The 14,888-nt window shown below is 45.6% G+C and overlaps 1 protein-coding gene across 2 annotated transcripts; it reads left to right on the top strand.

Annotated features, from left to right (window-relative positions):
- The first annotated feature begins 1,577 nt into the window (after window positions 1-1,577).
- Window positions 1,578-7,878, top strand: LOC129546167 (cationic amino acid transporter 3-like). 2 transcript variants are annotated; one of them, XM_055411019.2, is made up of 11 exons: window positions 1,578-1,956; window positions 2,533-2,691; window positions 3,524-3,701; window positions 3,903-4,015; window positions 4,185-4,407; window positions 4,582-4,721; window positions 4,826-4,928; window positions 6,365-6,561; window positions 6,761-6,927; window positions 7,194-7,302; window positions 7,757-7,878. In XM_055411019.2, the coding sequence occupies exons 1-11, from the start codon at window positions 1,584-1,586 to the stop codon at window positions 7,876-7,878; spliced, it is 1,884 nt and encodes a 627-aa protein (XP_055266994.2). In that variant the 5' UTR covers window positions 1,578-1,583. The 2 variants fall into 2 exon arrangements, with proteins under 2 accessions (XP_055266994.2, XP_088687040.1); XM_088830914.1 differs by having other exon boundaries at window positions 1,584-1,956; window positions 3,524-3,710.
- The last annotated feature ends 7,010 nt before the right edge of the window (window positions 7,879-14,888 follow it).

Here is a 14,888-nt window from a genome sequence, read left to right as displayed (position 1 = left end):
TCCGCGACCCCATGAATCACAGCACACCAGGCCTCCCTTTCCATCACCAACTCCCAGAGTTCACTCAAACTCATGTCCACAGAGTCGGTGATGTCATCCAGCCATCTCATCCTTTGTCGTCCCCTTCTCCTCCCACCCCCAATCTTTCCCAGCATCAGAGTCTTTTCCAGTGAGTCAACTCGTCGCATGAGGTGGCCAAAGTATTGCAGTTTCAGCTTTAGCATCAGTCCTTCCAATGAACACCCAGGATTGATCTCCTTTAGAATGGACTGGTTGGATCTCCTTGCAGTCCAAGGGACTCTCAAGAGTCTTCTCCAGCACCACAGTTCAAAAGCATCAATTCTTCGGCGATCAGCTTTATTCACAGTCCAACTCTCACACAATGGTGTGTTAGTTTCGGGTATACAGAAAGTGATTCAATGATACATATATCCATTCCTTATCAGATTCTTTTCCTATCTAGGTTATCATAGAATATTGAGTAGAGTTCCCTGTGCTATACAGCAGGTCCTTGTTGATTATACATTTTATACATATACAAGTGTGTGTATGTTAACCCCCATCTCCTAATTTATCCCTCCCCCCTACCTTTCCCCTTTGGTAACCACAAGCTTTTTTCCTATGTTTCTGTTCTGCAAACAAGTTCATTCATATTATTTTTCAAATCCCACATAGAAGTGATATCATATAATATTGGCTTTTCTCCATCTGACTTCACTTAGTATAATCACTCACTTACATGTATGTAGGTGTGTGCGCATACACACATATTCATATATGCCTATCGCATTTTATTCATCCATTCGTCTGGTGATGGATACTTAGGTTGCTTCCATGCCTTGGGTATTTATATGAACATTCGGTGCCATACAGCCAATGTTTTATATTGATGTTATTCAGTCAATAACTCGTGTCTGACTCTTTGCATCTCCACGGACTGCAGCACACCAGGCTCCCCTGTCCTCCACTGTCTCCCAGAATTTGCTCAAATTCATGTTCACTGAATTGGTGATGTTATCTAACCATCTCATCCACTGCCACTCCCTTCTCCTTTTGCCTTCAATCTTTCCCAATATTTTACAATAGCTATAAATGGCATGCTGCTGCTGCTGCTGCTAAGTCACTTCAGTCGTGTCCGACTCTGTGTGACCCCACTGACAGCAGCCCACCAGGCTTCCCCGTCCCTGGGATTCTCCAGGCAAGAACACTGGAGTGGGTTGATAAATGGCATAAGACCTTTAAAATTTACATCTGAAATTTAAAAATATTGTACATTAACTGTACCTCAATTAAAATAAAATTTTAAACAACCTTCCGGGGTGTTCCCTGGTGGCCTTTTGGTTAGAATTCCAGGTTTTCACTGCCATGGCCCAGGTTCAAGCCCTGGTCAGGGAACTAAGGTCCTGCAAGCCATGAGCTTGGCAAACAAAAAGAAAGAAAGGAAAAAACTCTCATGATTCTTACCCACCCAGGTCATAGCAATTAAGCAGTTACTGTGTGCCAGGCCCAGTGCTGGATGGAGACGCTTGATGGTTTGGTGTCTTGTTTTCTCAGCAGATCACAGATCCAGAACTCCATCTAGGATGCGATGTCAGGATCTCCGTCAATGCGGTCAGAAGCTGGTCCGCAGGCGGCTGCTCAATCCCAGGGAGGGGTCCGAGGGCCGCATGTCCCGTTGTCTGAGCACCCTCGACCTGGTGGCCTTGGGTGTGGGCATCACCCTGGGGGCCGGTGTGTACATCCTGCCTGGAGAAGTGACCAGGAACAAAGCTGGACCTGCGATCGTCATCTCCTTCCTGGTGGCCGCCCTGTCTTCTGTGCTGTCCGGGCTCTGTTATGCTGAGTTTGGGGCCCGAGCCCCTGGGTCCGGTTCTGCGTATCTCTACAGCTACGTCACCATGGGAGAACTGTGCGCCTTCGTCACTGGCTGGAACCTCTTACTGTCCTACGCCATCAGTGAGACGATGGGGAGGGAAAGGTGTGGGAGTTAAGATGAGGAAACTAGGAGGGGGCATTGGGGTCTTCAGCTCGTTCAGGACAACTTCATTATCCACTTGGCGGGGGAAGTGGGTACCAGTGGCAGGAAAAAGGCACAGCTTCATTGTGCCCGGGGCTATTCTTTCCTTCAATGGTGGACTAGGAACCCAGAGTAAAGGCGACTGTAGGGAGTGAGTGGGTGACAGGGACGCATGACCCACATGCTCATCCCTTCATCATATTGAAGCCTCTGCTCAGCTGTTGGCTTCATGGAAGTTTTCCTTACACTTCAACTAAAAATTTCAATTCCTACCTTCCAGCCCTCCTGGGCCCAATTTCCTGTTATCTTTTCTTGCAAAACACCCATCTCCTCCTAACACTCTGAGCAGATGACCTATTTTGTGAGTCAGCTGTATCTTCTCTCCCTCTCCCGTGAAATGAAACTCTTTGAGATTAATTACTTTGTCTGCTCCCCTCCATGACATACATCCCCTGGCACGTGGTACGGGTTCAATTAAAGTTTGTTCGTGAATCTTTCTTCTTCTGCACCTGCAGCCATCGCAAGTGTAGCCAGAGCCTGGAGCTCCACCTTCGACAGCCTGATTGGGAACCGCATGTCTCAGGCATTAAGAGGAACTTTCCCACTGCACGTGCCCTCTTTCCTGGCCAAGTATCCTGACTTTCTTGCCCTGGGTGTGGTGCTGGTGATGATGGGTGAGATGGGGTCAAGGATGGGAAGAGAGGAGAGCGGGAGGGGATCTGGGGCGCGAAAGGTCTGGGGTGGCAGAATGGTGAGGGAATTCGTGCTGGAAAGGACGTGTGACATGATAGACAGGAAGACGAGACATGGACTGTAGTTTCCCACCCTTGGCACCACCGACATTCTCGGTAGGAACATTCTTTAGTTTGCGGGACTGTCTTGTACCTTGTAGGATTTTTTTTTTAAATCCTTGTCTGATGATTGAGTGTCCTTTATTTATGAGACAATTATGAAGCCCATATCCAAAATTGTGACAGCTGGAATATCTCTAGACATCCCCCAAAATCCCTTGGGAGATAAAATTTCCCCAGCTTAGAATCACTGATTTCAAATGACAACTTTCTTCCTCTGCACTGAGATCAAACTTCTTCTTTTTTTTTAAATTGAGAGGATATTCGTCTAGCCTCAAATTAATCATTTCACAATTATTCCCAGCTTTATTGAGACATAACTGACAGACAACATTGTATGAGTTTAAGGTGGACACTGTGGTGATTTAATTGTTGTCTGTATCCTGTGACACTGGCCACAGTAAGAAATTAACCATCTTAAAGTGTATAATTCAGTGGCACTTAGTACATTCATAATGTTGTACAACCTTCACCTCCATCTAGTTCCAAACAGGTGCATCACCCCCTAAAGGAAACCCTGTACCCACTGATCACTCACTTTCCATCTGTCCACTGCCACCTTCCACAGCCCTCAACCCCCCAGCAACTACTAGTCTGCTTTCTGTGTCTATGGATTTGGTTATCTTGAATGTCTCATATTCCATCTCTCCCACAGGAATACTGGCTCTGGGAGCCCGTGAGTCAGCACTGGTTAACAAATGGTTCACGGGCATCAACATTTTGGTTCTCGGCTTCATCATCCTCTCCGGCTTCATTAAGGGAGACCTGAAGAACTGGCATCTCACGGAGCAAGACTACACGTTGACTGCAGCTGCATCCAATGACTCCTCCAGGTTAGGAGGGTGCCCTTGTCCACAGCAAGGCCTGTCAGAGGGTATGAGCTGAGAATAAGGTGGGACTAAAGAGACCTGGGCTGATGGATCCAAGTGATGGGGGTCCTGGAGGCCAGGACTTGTGGTGTGAAGGGAGGAGTCCGGGAGGGGTGGATGAGCTCGCCTCACCCGTGTTCTTCCTCATCCCTTCTCTCATCACAGCTTGGGCCCTCTGGGTTCTGGAGGGTTTGCACCTTTTGGTTTTGATGGGATTTTCCAGGGAGCGGCAACGTGCTTCTTCGGCTTTGTTGGGTTTGATGCCATTGCCACGACAGGTAACACGGTCATTGCGCTTCCCATCGGGGGTTTGGGCACAGGTTGGGCCGTCCTCAGACATAGGGACTGGGAGAAGGTTAGCCTGCTTTTGAACATCGAGGAGGGAATTTGATTTTGTGCTTTCACCGCGGCATGTGTGCTGACCCAGCACTTCCTGCCATCTCGCAGGGGGAGAAGCCCAGGATCCGCAGCGGTCCATCCCCTTCAGCATCGTGGTCTCACTCTTGATCTGCTTTTTGGCGTATTTTGGGGTCTCAGCGGCACTCACCCTCATGGTGCCCTACTACCAGCTTCATCCTGAGAGCCCCTTGCCGCAGGCTTTTCTCCACATTGGGTGGGGCCCTGCCCGATATGTCGTGGTTGTTGGCACCTTCTGTGCTCTTTCATCCAGGTGAGTGTCCAAGTTTTCTCTCCATCCACCGTCAGATGTTCAGGTACCCCATCCCTTGTTATTTGAGAGACAAGGTGAAGAGACATCTTACTCCACCTCGGGTAGACTAGGGAGGGGAAACGGGTCTGTCCTACTTTTCTGTGTCCTCACCTATGCTTCCATCTTCTCTTCCAGCCTCCTGGGTACCATGTTCTCCATGTCTCGAGTGACGTACGCCATGGCAGATGACAGGCTTCTTTTTCGAGGACTTGCCCAGATCCATCCCCGCACACGGACTCCCATCATGGCCATCCTGGCTTCCGGAGCTCTTGCAGGTGAGTGAACAAAACTCGTTCCTTCTTTGATCAAAGTCCTTAACTTGCATGTTTCCAGTGGTTTCTCGTTCTCTCCCCATGCCTTGTTTTTATCCTCATTCTAGGGGTCACAGCATTACTCTTAGAGTTCAGTAACCTTGTGGACCTCATGGCAATTGGGACCCTGCTTGCTTACTCCTTCGTGGTGATTTCTGTTCTCGTCCTCAGGTGAGACTCCGCTACACCTTGACTGGGGGTCTTGACCTGGTGGGGGTTGATGGGGGAGGTGATCGTCTTCTATATTCACGCCACTTTCTAAATGCTCCACGAGGCTTAAGGTTGGAGAAGGCAATGGCACCCCACTCCTGTACTCTTGCCTGGAAAATCACATGGATGGAGGAGCCTGGTGGGCTGCAGTCCGTGGGGTCGCTAAGAGTCGGACACGACTGAGTGACTTCACTTTCACTTTTCACTGTCACGCACTGGAGAAGGAAATGGCAACCCACTCCAGTGTTCTTGCCTGGAGAATCCCAGGGACGGGGGAGCCTGGTGGGCTGCCGTCTCTGGGGCCGCACAGGGTCAGACACAACTGAAGCAACTTAGCAGCAGCAGGAGCAGGCTTAAGGCAGGAAAAAAGTTGATGGGGCCATCTATGTCGGGAGAATACGGGTTTTGTTTTTAGGTTGGTGCAAACGTAATTACAGTTTTGGACCATGGATTTTTCGATGCAGTTTAAAATTGTCATGGAGAAACATTGGGCCCTTTCTGTTGACCAATGCCAGCTGCAGGCGTTGCAGGCTTCAGTGCACCTCGTTGACTGGCTGAGCACACTTCTCAGATGGAATGGTTTCACCAGGATTCAGAAAGCTATAGTGGATCAGACTGGCAGCAGACCACCAAACAGTGACCATGATCTCTTTTTTTGATGCAAGTGCTTTGGAACTTCTTCTCAGTCCAGTAACTGAGCTGGTCATCACCAGTTGTCATATAAAATCCACTTTTCATCACATGTCACAATCTGATCAAGAAATGGTTCATTGTTGTTGTTCCGTAGAATAGACAAGGTGAAACTTCAAAATGACAATTTAAAAAAAATTTTCAGTCAGCTCATGAGGCACTCATTTATCAAGCTTCTTCACCTTTCCAATTTTCTTCAAATGCTGAATGACCATAGAATGGTCAGTGTTGAGTTCTTCAACAACTTCTCATGTAGTTGGAAGAGGATCAGCTTTGATGATGGCTCTCAATTGGTCATTGTCAATTTCCAATGGCTGGCCACTGTGCTCCGCTTCTTCAGGTCTCTTGTCTTCTTTGCAAAATTTCTTGAACCACCACTGCACTGTACATTCAATAGCAGTTCCTGGGCCAAATGTGTTGTTGATGTTGCAAGTTTCTCTGCTGCTATATGGCCTATTTTGAACTCAAATAGAAAATCACTCAAATTTGCTTTTTGTCTAACATCATTTCCATAGTCTAAAATATATATAAAATAAACAGCAAGTGTTGTCATTAGCAAAAAAACACAATGTGCATTAAAATATTGTATAATATAGCCACATTTATTTAGAATGTATTTCAATATTAAATGGTAAATTTCAACAATGTAAAAACCGCAATTACTTTTGTTCCAATCTAATAATATAGCTTTAATACCTCTAATTCAGGTACCAACCAGACCAGAATTTAAGCAAGAAGGGGAAAACAGAAAATGAAATAGAGATTTCTGAATGTGAAGCAAGTCCTTTGGAATCTGTACCTGAAGCAGGAATCTCAAGGATTCTAGAGAGTCTGTGTGACCCTGTTAGCACCAACCCCACCAGGAAATCTGGCCAAATTGTCTACGGATGTGCCTTACTGCTTGGTGAGGAGTGGAATTTCTCTTCAATTGTATTCTGAAATTGGCAAGATAGAGTGGGAGCCTGTGTCTTTGGCTGTTGAGGTCTCTTGTAGATATGATGGCCCTTCCTGATGCGGGCAGCCTGGGGAAGGGTGTGACCCGAGGTCCAGACAGCTTGGTCTTCTGGAGTCCAGCCCGTTCTCCTCCTCCCTGACCCTTGCAGTTCTCCTGCTGATGATCCTGACCATGATACTGGCTCAGGGGTCCAGATATGTGTTCTCTGGAGACCCCGTGTACACAACAGTGGCTGTGCTGCTGCTGCTGCTCATCATTGGGATCACGGTCATCATCTGGAGGCAGCCACAGGACCCCAGTCCTCTTATGTTCAGGGTAGGTGGCCTTCTGTGCCCAAAGTGTCCACCTTGAGTGAAGGAGGTCTGCGTGCTTTAGGTCTAAACATCCTTTGCTGGGCCAGGGAAGAAGGGGAGTTGCTAAAACCAGTGGACCTTTCCCTGATCCACACTTAGTCCTTTACACACCCAATCTAAGTAGACACTGAACACGCAGCTGGAATTGGACTGGCGTCTTCCCACCCCAGTAGGGTCTCCCTTGAGATATCCGGGTTGTGTTCAGGGATGAACTGACTCGGCCCACAGGTCCCTGCTCTGCCTGTCCTCCCACTGGTGAGCATCTTTGTGAACGTTTACCTGATGATGCAGATGACCTCTGGGATCTGGGTCCAACTTGGCATCTGGAATGTGATTGGTGAGTGGCTTTCCACGAAAAAGAGGGCTCTTCGTTAACGTGCGTTTGTCTGGTCACATTGGGCCTCAGCTGCGGCGCGGGGGGTCTTTGCTGTGGCCTGTGGGCTGCTCGCTAGTTGTGACACAGACTCCGGAGCACGTGCACTCAGTAGTCACAGGCAAGGGCTGCATTTTGGCATGCGGTCTCAATGCAGGCTTAGTTGCCCCAAGGCAGGTGGGATCTTTGTTCCCAGGCCAGGAATTGAACTCGAATCCTCTGTATTGGCGGGCAGATTCTTAACCATGGAACCACCAGGGAAGTGCTCTAAAGAGGGCTGTTGAGTGACCGAACCCAATCCTCTTCCTACTATCCCTCCCCCCACATTGTGTCAGGTGCCATAACAGGAAACCCATTGGGCATTTGAAAGTGAGGGGAGAGCCTACTTTCCCTTCTCACTGTCTCACTTCCCTCCTAGGATTTGCCATATACTTTGGATATGGGATCCGACACAGCCTGGAGGAGAACAACGGGCAACAGCCGCCAGCCTCCACTTTCCAGACTCTTGATGAAAACATCCCTGGTACTGAGTCATCTTAAGAGGAAGTAAATGCTGTGTAAAATCCTTCCAGGCACTGGAGGATCTGCTGGTTCAAGGGACACTGTGAGCCTCTATGGAATTTGAAGATGATAGGCATTTAAAGCCTGTGTTTATTGCCAGCAGACAAAATGACTTTTATGTTGTAAAATTCTTAACTAAACTTTTCAAAGTATGATACACATACAGAAAAGCACATGCTTCATAAGTGTGCACCAAGATGAATTTACACAAAGTACAACAATATAACCAGCAACCAGAGGAAGAAATAAAATATTAACCTGGCACATGAGAAACAAGTTCTTGTGCCAGAAGTTTGCCACTTCTGGAAGGAAACACAGGTAACTGTATATTGTGTTGAGAGTTGCACTTTAAATATTAGGACATAGCTATGTTGGACACAAAGGGAAGGAAACAGATAAACTGTGCAAACAGTAACACAGTTACTAGAAAGCTAGGGGAGATATGGTAGTATCAAAGTAGATTTTGAGAAAAAGAGAAATAATAACAGATGAAGTGGATCATTTCATAATGGTAAAGAGAAATGATCATTTTAATTCTTTTTTCCAACTTTATTGAGATACCATGTTCAGTTCATTTCAGTCGCTCAGTCGTGTCCGACTCTCCGCGACCCCATGAATCACAGCACGCCAGGCCTCCCTGTCCATCACCAACTCCTGGAGTTCACTCAAACTCATGTCCACAGAGTCAGTGATGCCATCCAGCCATCTCATTCTCCGTCGTCCCCTTCTCCTCCCGCCCCCAACCTTTCCCAGAATCAGAGTCTTTTCCAGTGAGTCAACTCGTCGCATGAGGTGGCCAAACTATTGCAGCTTCAGCTTTAGCATCAGTCCCTCCAATGAACATCCAGGATTGATCTCCTTTAGAATGGACTGGTTGGATCTCCTTGCAGTATAAGAGACTCTCAAGAGTCTTCTCCAACACCACAGTTGAAAAGCATCGATTCTTCGGCGATCAGCTTTCTTCACAGTCCAACTCTCACATCCATACATGACCACGGGAAAAACCATTGCCTTGACTAGACTGACCTTTGTTGGCAAAGTAATGTCTCTGCTTTTTAATATACTATCAAGGTTGGTCATAACTTTCCTTCCAAGGAGCAAGCGTCTTTTAATTTCATGGCTGCAATCAGCGTCTGCAGTGATTTTGGAGATACCATGTAAGAAAGTGTAAATTATTACTTTTCTGTCAAAGACCCTTCAGTTCAGTTCACTTCAGTCGCTCAGTCGTGTCCGACTCTTTGCGACCCCATGAATCACAGTACACCAGGTCTCCCTGTCCTTCACCAACTCCCAGAGTTCACTCAAACTCATGTCCATCGAGTCGGTGATGCCATCCAGCCATCTCATTCTCTGTTGTCCCCTTCTCCTCCTGCCCGCAATCCCTCCCAGCATCAGAGTCTTTTCCAGTGAGTCAACTCTTCGCATGAGGTGGCTAACGTATTGGAGTTTCAGCTTCATCATCAGTCCCTCCAATGAACACCCAGGACTGATCTCCTTCAGAATGGACTGGTTGGATCTCCTTGCAGACTTACACAATAGAGCTGATTAGAATAAGCTTTTAATTGAAACAAACAAAACAAACACCTGCATTGCTAGAGGAATGGCAACGAGATGGGAAGTAATGGTTGACTGATAAATGGTTACAGTTGAGTGGAACTAAAACAAAGTTAAATTGCAGAGACAAGATTAAAAAGTTATTGCCTGAGACAGGGTGCTCAGGGCTGGTGCACTGGGATGACCTAGAGGGATGGGATGGGGAGGGAGGTGGGAGGGGGGTTCAGGATGGGGAAACACCTGGCTGATTCATGTCAATATATGGCAAAAAACCACTACAATGTTGTAAAGTAATTACCCTCAACTAAAATAAATAAATTTTTAAAAAGTTATTGCTGCAGAACAGAATGATTGAAATGGAGATTATGGACACTGACGATGTTGGTAATAATCAAGTATTGTTTGTGAGAATGAACAGCTGCAGTAGAGCGAAGGGGGTATGGTGGTCAAGAAAATGTATAGGAAAATTATTAGGTGAATTAAAACGTAGATGGAGGAGGGCTAACAGTACTGGAAAAACCACTGTCTTGCAAGTTCTACTGAAATTACCAGTTTAGGAAACAATGGACACGGAAGCTGTCAGGTCAAACTTTGATGGAAGAGGTTGACATCACCTGACTCTTGTTCTTCCGTTATTGTGGAACAACCAGACATAATGTGCTTCCCACTGTGCTGTAATGGCAAAACAGAACACCACCATAGTCTTGATGAAAAGATTGTATCAGAATATAATCAATCTCCAGATCAAATACCAGATCATATCAGACATGAGGGATAGCTTCCAGTTTCAACTGAAAACACAATCAGCCAAACCCAGAATGTGGGCCATTCTCCAGGAAAGAAAAAAATGTGCACTTTCTGTAATAAGTAAATGATACAACCCTACAGGCAGGCCTCAGAGACATTATTGGTTTGATTTCAGACCACCACAGTAAAGAGAATTGGCATTAAGGAGAGACTCACAATTTTTTGGTTTCCCAGTGCATGTAAAACCTATGTTCACACTACACTGCAATGTATTCAGTGTGCTATATAGCATTCTGTCTTAAATAAATGTACATACCTCAATCTAAAAGAACTTTATTGCTAAAAAATGTGAATCATCCTCTGATAACCCAGGGTTGCCATGAATCTTCAACTGGAAAAAAGTGCAACATCTGTGAAGCACAATAAAATAACATATGCTTGTACCTGTGTATGTATGTATATATATTTAAATGTGTATGTGTATAATTAATATGCATAAAATATGTATATGTGATATATGTATTATAATTGGTGTTAAGGTTCATTGTTGATCTGAATATAGTGTATCTAATTGTCTTGTAATTTAATCTAAGATCCTCTTGGTATAAGAAGTATGGGCTTCCTTGGTGGCTCAGATGGTAATGTCAGGGGAGTTTGTAATTTCCTTGGTTCTGTCTCGTCGTGACAAAAATTTGAAATAACCGACAGACCAGTGTTACAGCCCCGTGTAAATTTCCTCAGACAGACCAGTGTTATAGCACCATGTAATTTCTTCCAGCGGACCAGTATTACAGCTCCGTGTTACAGCTCAGTTTTACTTAGAAAGCAAAGGAAAATACATCCTCGAGGCATGAGGACAGGCCGACCCAAAAGACGTGAAGAGAAGAGAAGGCCCTGGCTCAATTTTGGCTCCCCTTTTTATTCATTTGTCTCCTCCCCTCTGAGCCCGCCCTTTGTAAATTGGGCTAGCCAGGAGGGCTGTTTGTTTTACCTGAGATTCTCACTCCTGTCCTCGGACCTTCTTTTGTTCTATTTTTGTGGGCTTTTCCCTCCTTTTTCTTTTAGCCACTGCCATTCTGGACTCCTTTTTCCTATTTTAACTACCTAACAGTAAAGAATCTGCCAGCAATGCAAGAGACCTGATTAGGTCCCTGTGTTCGGAAGATATCCTGGAGAAAGAATTGGAAACTCACTCCAGTATTCTTGCCTGGAGAATCCCATGGACAGAGGAGCCTGACAAACTACAGTCCATGGGCTTGCAATGAGTCCAACATGACAGAGCAACTAACACACACAAGGAGTATAATCATATTCTATATGACTTAGGGCCCATCCTGATGACCTCATATAATCTTCATTACCTCTTTAAGGCCTTACTGCTGAAAGGTTGTTGCTGAACCGTGAAAGATCCCGGGATTCTTGTCCTCTGGAGGAGAGGAATTCCATCCCAGGCCAGTGATGAGGCTTGATCGCTCAGAGATTTCGTGTCATAAAGTTTTATTAAAGTATAAAAGAAATAGATAAAGCTTCTGACATAGACATCAGAAGGGGGCAGAAAGAGTGCCCCCTGCTAGTCTTTAGCAGGAAGTTATATAGCTACTAGCAGGCTGTTAATTAGAGAACGGAAAAGTCTCAAAACTCAGAGAGTGGTACCAGGCCCCTCATCCACAAATGCATTTTGAGATAACATTGGCACAATGTGAGTCATCCTGGGCCATAAAATGATTGACATGAATCTTGAAAAAAGGAAGGTTTCCAATCAAATATATAGTTTCAATAACATAGGAGAATACTTGTGTGAGTAAAACATACTGGTTTGCTGAGCCATTATCGGTTCTGAGTCTTAACTGGAACTGACTTGAAGAAAGACAGAGTTTAAGGTAAATACATAGTTCATTAACACACATAAGAAAAACATTTCCATAAGAAAAACGCATTGGTTATTTCAAGATTGGAGGAAAGTTAAGTTCAGGTGAGACCAGGTGTTGTCATGGCAACACAGAATTTTTAAAAACCTCCTTTTCAATTTGTATAGAGAAGGGGGAAAAAATCTGCCACTTGTAGTTTGTTTCCTCCTGCCACTTAGTTCAGTTCAGTTCAGTTCAGTCGCTCAGTCGTGTCCGACTCTCTGAGACCCCATGAATCACAGCACGCCAGGCCTCTCTGTCCATCACCAACTCCCGGAGTTCACCCAAACTCATGTCCATAGAGTCAGTGATGCCATCCAGCCATCTCATTCTCTGTTGTCCCCTTCTCTTCCCGCCCCCAACCTTTCCCAGCATCAGAGTCTTTTCCAGTGAGTCAACTCGTCGCATGAGGTGGCCAAACTATTGCAGTTTCAGCTTTAGCATCAGTCCCTCCAATGAACACCCAGGATTGATCTCCTCTAGAATGGACTGGTTGGATCTCCTTGCAGTACAAGGGACTCTCAAAAGTCTTCTCCAGCAACCTGCCACTTAAGAGAGAGATAAAACATGTCGGACACTTGCAGCCTATTTCCTCCATTTGGAGACCCCCGGCCTTCCTGCCTGCTACCCTCTCACCACCAAATAGAGTCATATTCCAAGGTCCTGGGGTTTAGTACTTCAATATATGAATTTGAAAGTGGGGAGATGCATTCACTCCCATCACACTTTTGACTACCATTTGCTTTGTAGCACCTAAAAGAGTGTCTGGAATACACAGTGCTCAATTATATTTCATGAGCTGCCTAACAAAAGAATCACACATACATGTAATAATTTACATGACCCAAGTTGGGGAACTTTATTTACCAAAAATTATTAAAGGGAGACAACAGTATTTGATTGGGAAAGATAATATTGTTAAACTACCTGGAGTGGAAAATTAGATTTTAATGCCATGTCTATGACTGGGCTTCCCTGGTGGCTCAACAGTAAAGAATCTGCCTGTGAATGCAAGAAATGTGGGCTAACCCCTGGGAAGCTGTCCTAGAGAGGGAATTGGCAACCCACTCCAATATTATTGCCTGGAGAGTCCCATGGACGTTGGGGCCTGGTGGGCTACAGTCCGTGGGGTCATGAAAGAATCAGACAAGACTTGGCCCCTAAGTAATAGCAGCCCATGACTAAAGCGCCTGCAGTGAGAAGCCCACAGGATGCGACTACAGAGAACACGGCCACTAGAGTGCAGCCCCCACTCGCTGCCGCTGGAGAAAGACTGCACAGTAACAAAGGCCTCGTGCGACCAAACACGAGTCACCTAATCACAGGGAGGGAGGAGGGCTGTGAGCGGGGTCCCCCAGTTTTCCACTCGTTCCACTCCAGTGTCCCTGCTGATCAGTGAGTTCAACTCTCCAGGGAAATATTCAAGAAACACAATAGAAACGGGAAAGTTTTATTTGACCCAAACAGAATGAGGTGGCTGGATGGCATCACCGACCCGATGGACATGAGTTTGAGTGAACTCCGGGAGTTGGTGATGGACAGGGGGCCCTGGCGTGCTGTGATTCATGGGGTCACGGAGAGTCGGACACGACTGAGTGACTGGACTGAACTGAGGGCTGTAGCTAGGGGGCACCCTCTCAGATAGCTCTGGGGAACTGCTCCACTGAAGCACAATCTTATACCTCATCCAAACAAAGCACACACGTCAACATGACAGGGTGTATTCCTTAGAGTCTCAAGAGAAACAGACTTAGGATATAGACAGTGAGACAGCAGCACCCTGGTGTCTGGGAAGGGAACGTTATCTTCCAGGGAGTGTTAACATGGATGCCTTGAGAAGGGAGTTACTCGTTCTTATCTTCAAAACAGATGTTCTTTACCTCAGGGTTAAAGAAGATGTGCTGTGAGAGCTGGACAGACCGTCAGTTCACACACAATGCAGCCTGAACCATGGATAAGCCACAGTGACTTCACCATTCCTCAATGTGTGAATATCTTCTCCATCACAGGATATAAAAATGTCAGAACCTTATGATCCAGCAATTCTACATTTTAGGCTATAACCAGAAGAATTGAAAGCACACTCTGGAAGAGATATTTCTACATCCTTGTTCACAACAGCATTATTCACAATAATTAAAACATCAAAGCAACCCAAGTACCCACTGATCAAAGAATCACTAAGTCCAAGTAGTATGTGCATATACTAGAGTATTACTCAGCATTAAAAAGAACAACATAGAGGAATCTAGTACACATTCTACTAAGCAAAATAAGCCTGACGGGAAGGGATAAATAATGTTTGATTCCACTGAAATGAGGCACCTGGAGTGCTCAGATTTTGAGAAAGTAGAATAGCAATTGCCAGGAACTCAGAAGGAGAAAGGCAGGATTGTTGTTGAATGGGTACAGAGTTGATATTTTGCAAGGGGAAAAAAGTTCTGGAGTTTGGTTGCAAAAAATACAAACGTATTTAATTCTACAGAAATGCCCACTTGAAAGTGAAAGTGAAGTCACTCAGTTATGTCCAACTCTTTGTGACCCCATGGACTGTAGCTTACCAGGCTCCTCCGTCCAGGCAAGAGTACTGGACTGGGTTGTCATTTTCTTCTCCAGAGGATTTTCCCGACTCAGAGATTGAACCTGGGTCTCCCGCATTGTAGGCAGACATTTTACCATCTGAGCCACCAGGGAAGTCTTCTTGGACACTTAAAGATGGTTAAAATGGTCAATTTCATTTTATGAGTAATAACATAAAATTTAAAAAAAGAAAGAAAGAAA

Source organism: Moschus berezovskii, chromosome 22 (genome assembly GCF_049115385.1).
Source record: "Moschus berezovskii isolate FMDL1 chromosome 22, NW_MosBer_1.0, whole genome shotgun sequence".
NCBI classification, from domain to species: Eukaryota; Metazoa; Chordata; class Mammalia; order Artiodactyla; family Moschidae; genus Moschus; species Moschus berezovskii.
Note: the sequence above shows the minus strand (reverse complement) of the source record. Positions and strands in the feature narration are given on the sequence as shown.

Bases quoted from the DNA above. Each gene is read 5' to 3' on its own strand.
- LOC129546167 (XM_088830914.1), top strand. From the start codon at position 1,584: ATGCGATGTCAGGATCTCCGTCAATGCGGTCAGAAGCTGGTCCGCAGG. The intron at 4,722-4,825 runs GTGAGTGAACAA...TCCTCATTCTAG, and splicing joins GGCTTCCGGAGCTCTTGCAG to GGGTCACAGCATTACTCTTA. The intron at 4,929-6,364 runs GTGAGACTCCGC...CCTCTAATTCAG, and splicing joins ATTTCTGTTCTCGTCCTCAG to GTACCAACCAGACCAGAATT.